Source organism: Fukomys damarensis, unplaced genomic scaffold (genome assembly GCF_012274545.1).
Source record: "Fukomys damarensis isolate Sample0158 unplaced genomic scaffold, DMR_v1.0_HiC HiC_scaffold_37, whole genome shotgun sequence".
Taxonomy (NCBI): domain Eukaryota; kingdom Metazoa; phylum Chordata; class Mammalia; order Rodentia; family Bathyergidae; genus Fukomys; species Fukomys damarensis.
In genome coordinates, this window is record NW_022900949.1 from 33081909 (window position 1) to 33091707 (window position 9799).

General features: G+C 58.3%; 1 protein-coding gene across 1 annotated transcript in view; it reads right to left on the reverse strand.

The window, feature by feature from the left end:
• Nucleotides 1-5502: 5502 nt before the first annotated feature.
• Nucleotides 5503-9799, reverse strand: part of Tpra1 (transmembrane protein adipocyte associated 1) — a 9742-nt gene continuing 5445 nt past the window's right edge. The window contains exons 3-11 of the mRNA XM_010617867.2: nt 9596-9750; nt 8044-8130; nt 7885-7957; nt 7714-7793; nt 7290-7400; nt 7128-7188; nt 6927-7029; nt 6747-6827; nt 5503-6045 (exon numbers count right to left, since the gene is read on the reverse strand). Coding sequence (XP_010616169.1) covers nt 5805-6045; nt 6747-6827; nt 6927-7029; nt 7128-7188; nt 7290-7400; nt 7714-7793; nt 7885-7957; nt 8044-8130; nt 9596-9750 — 992 coding nt within the window. The 3' untranslated portion in view covers nt 5503-5804. The remainder of the gene's footprint in view (nt 6046-6746; nt 6828-6926; nt 7030-7127; nt 7189-7289; nt 7401-7713; nt 7794-7884; nt 7958-8043; nt 8131-9595; nt 9751-9799) is intronic.

The following is a 9799-nucleotide window of genomic DNA, read 5'->3' on the forward strand; positions in this document are numbered from 1 at the left end:
GTGTGGTGGTGCACGCCTATGATCCCAGCACTTGGGAGGCTGAGGCAGGAGGACTGCCACAAGTTCAAGGCCAAGCCCTGGGCTACATGGTCAGTTCGAGGCCAGCCTGGATTACAAAGCGAGACCTTGTCTCAAAAAATCTAACAAGGGTCAGGAATGTAGCTCAGCGGTGCAGCGTGAGACCCCGAGTTTGATTCCTGGTACCCCACAAAAATATCAAGTTTTGAAACTCGTCAGAATATTTTAATGTTTCCTACCCAAGAAGTAGTGCTTGACTCCCTAACAAGCATATAAAGATCCCGGCAATCCGGCTGAATCCGGAGCATCGTGATGCCCCCCCTGGGTAAAACGTCCCCACTTCCCAGCCTGTCCGGACTTCGGTCTTTCCGAGTGGGTTCATCCCACGCCAACTGCTTCGCAAGCTGCTCTTTGGTTTTTTCACTCGGCAGCAGAGGTCGCTAAGTTCCCGTAGCCAAGGCTACGTTTGGTTTCCCTGCGACGATTTTGCGTCCCCGCCGACTGTTACCCACCGCGCCGAGGTCGAGGCAGATCCGGCTTCACTCCTGAGGGCCGCCGCCCCCAGGTGGAACTTCTAGAGCAAGGCTCTGTCCTTTTGGGCAGCGGATTTCTAAGCAGTTTGGTGTGCGCGAGCGTGTGCGCCTGTAGGTTCCCGCAGACGCTTGTGCAACTCTGTCCCGTACTCGTGCGTGAAGGGCTGCGTGCGCTTTCTCTTCCCGTCTGTGTCCAGCTCGACCCGGGGATGCCCACCTCTGCCCCGTAGCTGGGAGCAGACGGCTGCCTCTCCCCGGCCCAGAAGGGCTTTCTTCTGCCGGTCACGGCTGTGAGAGGGGCTGCGCATCTCGCTGGGCTCCCCCGCTGCGCTGGCTCCCCCTCGGCCCTGGGCGGCAGAGGGTCGGGAAGCCGGGAGGGCTGGTGCACATCTGTAATGTCAGCTCGGGGGAGGCTGAGGCAGGAGGATGGAGGCGAGTTTGAGGCCAGCCTGGGCTGTATAATGAGATCCTGTCTCACCCCCACCCCACCCCACCCGCCAAAAAAAAGCCGATCAGCAATTAGCCCCAGAGAGACAGCGGGGCCTTCGAGGCCAGGAAGACACCTGTATAAAGACAACCGGCCCCCCTGCCACACATCTCAGCCTCATGCACAACAGGGAAGGAGAGGAGTAGCAGGCGTGAGGTGGGGCAAGGACAGCGTGGCGATGTGGGACCACGAAGCCCCCACCAGAAGAACCCTCCGCTATCACCAGCTTGTAAAAAGCATCCTCGCTGCATAGTCCCTGCTTTCCAAATGAAGCAGATTCAGTGACGGAAGGGAGCCTTCACAGGACTTCTCAGGAGACTCCCTTATTATTTTTCTTTAGTTTGTTTCTTTATCGCGGTTTGACATGGGATCTCAGGGCAGTTTGGTCTCGAATTCGCAGCGATCCTCCTGTCTCGGCCTCCCGAGTGCTGGATCACAGATGTGCACCACCCTGCCCAGCCGACATCCCTTTTTTATATCAGCACGTCCGGCCTCTTGCTAGAGCTCTTCAGGCAGCCTCAGACCAAGGACTTTTTCGGGTTTAGTTCTGCGGGTTCCTGATGGTCTCCATAGAGACGAGGAAGCCAGTTCCAGCGCGCCCTCTAGTGACAGATGGGGGATCTACAGCACAAGGTGGCAGGGTGAGAATCCCAGCTCACAAAGGAGTAGTTCCCACGGCTGTGCATTTTTAATGGTTGTGAGAAAAGTGACTCTGTAATCATTTAAAAGTCCGATGACAAACGATCTTCAGCCTTCCATGGCTGGCAGGTTGGGAATGGAGCGTTTAGGCTCACAGGAGGCTGAGGAAGGAGGATCCAAATTCAAAGCTTTTAAAAATGTTTAGAAGGATCAGGCATGTAGCTCAGTGGAAGGGCCCTGGGTTCCATCTCTCTGGGAAAAAATGCAGGAATCTAAGTCATGAAAGCCCGGGGAAGAAGCCAGACCGAGAGAGACTTGGGGGCAGCTTGGGCAGGCAATGTGTGGTCCTGAGCCAGGTCCTCTGGGGCCGCTGGCAAAGCCCAAACCGGGGCTGAGAGTCAGGAGCGGGGGCCGGGCTGTGGCTTTCCTGGTGTGGGTGTGGCCCTGTGGTCTCGCAGAGTGAGGCTGCACTCAGGTCTTCCAGGGGATTGAGGCAATGTCGCCATCACTCTCTCTCAGATGGTCCAGGAGGGACAGGTTCCTTCCATTTTGCAGTAGGACAGACTGAACCCAGGGCCTTGGCCCTGAGCTACATCCCCAGCTCGTTTTTTACTGTTTTTCTTTTTTGTTGTTGTTTTTTTTTTTTTTTTAAATTTTGAGACAGGGTCTGGCTAAGTCACTATGGTCCCCAAGCTGAGCTTGCACTCAGGATCCTGCTGCCTCAGCCTCCCGGAGCCTTGGGATTACAGGTGTGCACCACCACGCCCAGCTCCCTGGAGAGCACTTGAGAAAACCAGGCACAGGGGAACCTCGTTTGCTGCCCTAGTTTGCAAACAACTTGAAGTGAGAGAACTGACACAGAAATGAATCTCTATTTACATAGCAGAGCACTGCACCATAGCTGGTGTCAACACAGATGAGGCCGGAAGGGGAGGCTGCGAGCTCATCTGGTTAATTCCAAAGTACACAAGACACTGACTGTGGGCGCATGCGTGTATACACACACACACACACAGGCTGCTGCGTGGGTCAGCACAAAATCCACACATAGACTTCCAGTTGCCTATCGCTGGGTCAGGGAGGGAGTCAGGAAGGAAGGGTCACAGGGAGCTGCTATCTGCATCTGTGATTTTTTGTTCATAAACTAATCATTTCCATACCTACCTAAACCTGGTGTGGTGACACACACCTGTAATCCCCACACTTGGGAGGCTGAGGCAGGAGGATCGCAAGTTCAAGGTCAGCCTGGGCTACAAAGCGAGACCCTGTCTATAAATAGATTCATAAGTAAATAAAACCTGAGTGACCAGAAGAAAACAGAACTATGGCCAGCCGAGCTGTGTGCCACCACCAGCTCCTTAACCAATAGTTCATTACTGCAGGACACATAGCAAACCCTGTCAGGTGTCTGATACCCATTTTCTCACCTGCTTGCTAATTTATTGGGAGCAGCATAGGTCCAGCCCCTTCCAACAGCAAAAAGGACACCCTGCATTTTTCCAGGCTCTCCTGCAGACAGAGTGACCAGGTCAGCTAGTGTTGCCCAAGGAAGTGGGAGTGAGTTATTAAGTGTACCTCTAAGATAGCTCCTCCCCCAGAAATGGGAGGCTGATCACAGCAGTGCACAAGATAGGATGGGATGGCTGGAGCTTCAGCAGCCATCCTGGGACCAAGAGGCCCCTGGAGGATGAAGCACACATGTAGGGAATCTGGGCAATGGGGAATGTTATGCAGCCCCGACAGCAGTCTGGACTGCTGTCCCATAACCTTATTATTTGTGCTTTTGGATTTTTTTTTTTTTTGACAGGGTGTTGCTATGTATTCCAGGCTGGCCTTGAATTCACTGTAGAGACACAGTGATACTCAACAACTAGGCCACACACCGAGAGGTCCCACAGGAGACTTTATTCACAAAGGCAGGTCAGGGAGAGAGGAGAAAGGGAAGAGAGAAAAAAACAAAGGAATGGTCCTTTTATTATTTTTGGGCTGGGCTATTGCTTATTTATGAGGAGTGGTCTACTTTTAACCTATCACGGGCCAGGTTGTCTTTTACGGGTTCAGGCCTGCAGAAACTTAGGTTTAACCCCTCCGGATCGCTGTGGCCTTGGGGGAGGGAAACTAAAGATAAGAGCATGAGGTCATTTTAGGAGCCAAGAAGAACCAGGAGAATACAGCCTGTGATGGCAGCAGTGTCAGGTCCCTAACACTCACTAGGTAGCCCAGGCTGGCCCTGAATTCATGGCGATCCTCATGCCTCAGTTTCCCCAGTGCTGAGATTACAGGCCTGGGCCACCACGGCAGACTTTCTCTTTTTTGAAGCCACTGTGGTCTGGCTGTGTCCACCCTCAGCAAGGCATCCCTGCACATCCCCCTGGGACTGAGCCAGACTTTATTCACCTCCCGAGTCACCTGAGATGCAGGCGGCAAGTGGCCAGATCCCCTCTGCCCATCCACACCGATTCTCTGTCTTCCTGGAGCCCAACTTTGGAGCTAAAGAAACTACTCCTCCCAACCTCTGAGTGCCAAATAAAGAAGTTTCAGCACTTGGCCTTGAAAACTGGTGAGCCATTCTTTCTGCTGGTGAAGGAATCCCAGAAGGAGGAGATGGAGAAAACGTCCCCACTCCCTACCACTGCAGGAACAGAGCTCCCGCCCGGTCTCCTCCTCAGTGCAGACAGCCTGCCGATGTGAAGCCACTACCATCTTGTTGGTAAAAGGTCCTGGCGCAGGGCGCTCGTGAGAGGAGACATACAACTCTCAACGTGCTAGATGTCACACAGGCGCGAGTTCGTGTCCCCTAAAACTGAAGAATGAATTGCAGAGGACAGGGGAGGTTAAGAGTAGGAAAAGGGTATTGGGCAACAGGAGTAGCTCCTGCGTGACAGGAGTGGGTCACCACCGAGGTCGTCTCTCCAAGAGCGCTTTACAGGACGTGTGCACAACGGGGTCAAGTAGTCAACCAAGAAGGTGACAAGTGTAGCTGCTTAGCTAACGCTGATCCAGTCCGGAAGCAGGGAAACAGCAAAGGCGCGGCTGACGTCTCTCACCCTGGTGGCCACCTCTGGTTTTACTAGTCTCTTCTTAGTCTCAGTCTGGTGGGTGGGCGAGGATGGCCCGCCCCAGGGAGCTAAGTGGTCCAATCCGGTGGGAAATCCCACAAAGGCGGGGCCTTTTTACAGTATCCTCTCCAGTTTCCATTCCTCCCAGAGGGAAGTATGCAAATCTGACCCTTGTGATTTGAATCTCCAGGCCCTGCCCCCTCCAGACGCACCTCCCAGCACCACTCTGATGTCTGGGTGAGAGCCCCGTCCCTTTCCGGCTGTATATCAAGTATTTCTCTAACTTAGCTGCCTATACTACTTTTACCTAGCAGCCTTTGGCCATTCCTATAATGTAGGCATCTGCACTATTGTCAGTGCTTACAAGATCCTGTGAGACAGGATTTCTCTTTGTGGTTCTTGTTCTATTTGTTTTGTTTTTGAGACAAAGTCTCACGATAGAGTCCAGGCTGGCCTCAACCCATGGCAATTCTCCTGCCTCAGCCTCCAGAGTGCTGGGAGAACAGGGGTACAGCACGAGTGCAGCAAGATGGGCCTTCTTATCCTCACTTTAGAGATGGTAAAACCGAGGCGGAGCAGGGGAAGGGGAGGAAGCACAGGACCCACAGGCTCACACCAAGCCCCGCTACACGGTGAGAGGGACACACGTCCCAAATGGCCAGCCGTGCTCTCTCTCCCGAGGCCCCCACAGCCTCCCAGCCTCCTGCCAACACCCCAGAAACAACCCCTGAATCCTTGTGAAACCTCCACAGCAACACCTCCTGCTTTTCCCTTTTTATTAGAAAACAGATCAAGAAAATATACACACTGCAGCCTGTGCTCAACAGGCTCTGAGGAGACCACTGCACTGGGGGATGAGCAGAGCCATCCTGGGTGCCAGGCTGTGCCCTGGGGATGGCATCTGGGCCTGGCACTGAACAGGGTGAGGGCAGTGGCCACAGGGGGGTCCTTAGCTGGAGCACAGGGAGACAACAGGAAGTGGCCTCCAGACTCAGGGCTGGCCCTACCTGGAGACTGGCCCGGCTTCCCCACATCTGCCCCATGGGTCCCCAGGCTGAGCGCAGTCCCTCAGGCATTGATGGCCTTCCAGCGCTCACTGTCCGTGCTGTTGATGCTGCCTGTGTGGCAGGGCATGGAGGCCACGTCGTCCAGGTAGGCCACTCCCGCAGAGTCGAACTGTGTGCTAGCAGCCCCCAAGGCCTCCACGCCTTCCCGCCGGGCCACGGCATAGGGCTGGGGCAGGTGCATGTCTGGCTCCTCCGCCTCATCCACTTGGCATTTATAGGAGAACAGGATCTTGGGCTCCGAGCTGGCGGTGGAAGAGAGGGGACTGAGGGGCAGTCCAGAGGCTGCAGGTCTCTAGGAAGATGCTCACGGTTGCCCAAAACCTGGTGCCTGGGTCCAGCGAGCGCAGCCACAAGCCTGGGCCTCTCTCAGGCCCTGGGAGCCGGGGCAGGCAGCCCTGAATCAGGAAAACTCCAGAATCCCAGGCTGGGGCCGGACCCTGCTCCCAGGACCGTCGTCCACTCCGCCTTCCCTGGTTCCTCAATGCTCAGAATGTCTCCAAGGTGGGGGCTGCTCCCAGCTCACAAACAGGAGACTGAGGCCCATCCTCACCTCTCCTACTCCCCGTGCTCCACCCCAGGGCCTTGAAACACAGAGACCAGTCTCGCCACACCAGCTGCAGAGCCAATTGGATCCCGAGTCTGCAGCCACCACCACCCCGGGCTTAGCCCTTGCACAACTGCCACCTGCAAGGCCTTTGTCCAGCGGGGCTCACAACACCTGGCCTGGCCCTCCCGGCTGGAGCACCTGCACGTGCTGTGTGCACGTGCACTGCTCTTCAGTATGGATGTGGGAGAGTAACTGCGTGTATGGGTGGACGCGCGCGCACACGCGCACACACACACACACCCATATCCCCATCAAGCACAAGGCGCAATCCCACCGGTGGGCACGCGGCGGCGCTCGAGCCCAGAGGCGGTGCGCAGCGGGTTCCAGCGGACTCACCCGAAGAAGCTCCTCAGGAAGGCCACGTAGATGAGCGGTGCGAAGAAGCTGAAGTAGAGGAAGGTGGTGGCGTCCACGCAGCTGGGCGGCAGGAGGGATGGTCAGCGGCGGGCTAGGCCTTTGACTGCCCTTCCCGGCCGCGCCTCCACCCGGGCCATGCCCCGCCCTCGGCGTGCCTACCAGAGCCCCTGGATGATGTTGGCGCACAGCAGCGCGCTGCCCAGCCCCTGCACCAGGTTGAGCAGCGCCAGGATGCCCGCGTACACGTAGAAGCTCCTCCGCGCTGTGGGTAGGGGGGTCTGAGGCCCTGCCTAGCCGGCCAGGCTCCGCCTCCCTCCTGCTCCTCCAAGCCCCGTGTCCCCCCACCCCGCACCAGCTCACAGGGCAAGGAGATGCGTTCCTTCAGCGGGGTCTTGGGCAGGACCACCACCAGCGAGTAGACCTGCGGCGACAGGACAGGGCTGGGGGACGTGGGGCACCCTGCTGGCTCCGGGATCGGCCCAGCATGGCCCTTCCGTGCCCCAGCCCTGCCCTAGCCCTCACCAGGAAGAAGAAGCAGGAGCTGACCAGCCAGAAGTGGCGCCCCCCGTGCCCGTAGATGTTGAAGTCCTCGGCAGACAGGTGGGCATCAGGGTACAGGATCTCCAGGGTGCCCTGCAGAGCACCGCCTCTCCTCAGGCAGAGCCCCTCCGGGTCTCCATCTGGCCACTCCCACCCCAGCACCCAGAACCACCCCTGAGCCAGAGCAGCAAAGCTGAGGTGCAGCCCCCAACCTGTACCTATGCAGCTTTCCCAGGGGTCTGTACACCTGCATCTTCCCTACCTGGGCCGCAGGTAAACGGGCAGGTTTGTGCCTCCCCCTCCCACACTTACATGCCCTGGGTCAGAATCTCTAGTGGGGGCCCCGGGACCTGCCTGGGGTCTGCCAGCTGCACCTGATGAGCTTCCCAACCTGGCACCCTCCTACCTGGGTGACCGAGTAGGCGAGCGACAGCACGGTGGTGATGGCCAACACCCGCTTGATGCTTGACTTGCTCTCCAGGTGACCTGGAAGGGACACGGCTCAGCCGGGGGCAGGTGGCCTGGTGAGGGTGTCCGGTCGGCCCTACCCTGACGGGGAGCTCCCATGGCAACGAACCGAAGGCCAGGCCCAGGATGACCACGCTCAGCTCGATGGCCAGCAGGAAGAAGCGGGTGATCTCCCACAGGATCTAGACAGAGTGGGCTGGGTCAGCCTGGGGTCACCCAGCCGAGGCCAGGCCTCCCTGCCTTCCCTCTCGGACCAGCCGAGACACACCTTGTCGGCCACCATTGCAGCGCTAGAGGTGCTGACTGTCATGGACACCACGGCCCGGGCGATGCCCACCAGGGCCACCACGAACACCTGGAGGTGAGAGCGAGGGGAACGGGCAGGGGTCAAGGACAGAGGTCCGTGGGGTGGACCAGCAAGCCCAGCCATCTCTGCGGGAGCCCTCCTCATGGCAAGGAAGTGACCGGTCAGGGCGGGAGGCAGGGAGGCCAGCAGTGGCTCCAGGTGGCAACAGGCCCCCACTGCGCTGACTCCACGGCTGTCTCTGCCCTGCACCCAACTTCCTGGGCAGCATGGTTCATTAGCAAGGGTGGGGCCAGAGAGCCTGCTTCCCCGCTCTGTGACCTCAGACGGGGGCTGCACCTCTGTCAATTTCCCCAACTATAAAGTGGAAGCAAAAACTGGACCCGCTGCCTTTGGTTATTGGGAGCACTGCAGGGTGAGAATGGCGAAAACAAGCCCAGTACCCGAGCCCCACTCAGTCCCTCTCCTCTGGGCTCTGGAAACTGCCTGAACCACGGAGGCTGACACCACTTGGGGGGCCGGCTGCAAAGGCGACACTGCCACCTGCTCGCCCTGGGTGGTCACGATCAGTGCTCACAAGGACGACACACGCTAGAGCCAACCTACCACATGGGACCCAGAGGACACAGAAGGGCAGAGCCGCTGGCCAAGGTCACACAGCTGCACGGCCAGGGCTCAGACTCCTCTCCGGTGTCTCAGGCTCTGCAGCCAAAGGCCCCCAAGAGGAAACAGGCCAAGAATGCAGACTGCCCGCCCTGGGTACACAGCCATGGATTTGCCCTCCCCGCAGAGAGGACTTCTGCCTGGCATTTAGTAGGTGCTTAGTATCTGCTGAATAAATACACAGGAATTAAGGTGGCCAGAGAGGCCACAGGAGGAGCAGAGGAGAAAGCAGGAGTCCCCCAGCCCTGCCTTCTTAGAGCCAAGAGGGCAGCAGTTGGCCAGGGCCTGGACTTCCGGGAATACCTGCAGGGTTCCCAGCTCTCTCCTGCCCCTGCCTGAGCCACACACAGGGGACCCCAGAGCCAGTTGGCTCGTGGGAGGACGGAGCTGGGCAGCCCACCCCTGGGGAGCCCGCAGCTGGTGTCCACCCAGGTGGGAGGTGCCTTCCCAATAACAGCCCTGGACCTTGTCCCACGCACCAGCACTGCCACGTAATAAGAAGTCAGGCTCCGCCTGCCGTGAGAAGTCCGCCCAGGAGGTCTCCCAGGACAGACAGAGGAAAGGACAGACGGACGGTGGGTGAGGCTGCTGCAGAGCCCCCACTCAGCATCCATTGGGGACGCCTGCCTCGAGTTCCACAGGGCCCCTCCCCTGCCCGCCACAGGCTGGCTGTGAACAAGGTCAGTTCCAGGACACGGGCTCTGGAGGAGACCTGAGCTCTGAGCTGCTCCTGGCTGACGGGGGAGCTCACTGAGCTAAGGCCAGAGAGGCAGAGAATGAGAACCGTGCCTGGGCTGGTTCTGCACGTTACTTTCCCTTTGTGCTGAGGCCACTGGAGTGGGAGCAGACGCACCAGGATGTAGAAGGTGATGAAAATGGGACTGGAGGTGAGGCGGATCTTGGCCCGGGCAAACGGGAGCTTCCAGAGCAGGAAGACGAAGAACAGCACGTTGGGGATGAGCAGCAGGAGGTCCCAGTACCGGACCCTGGAGACAGCACAGCAGTGGGCTCACTGGTGAGTCCGCGGCGCCCGGCCCCCCGACAGGCCCGGCGAGCC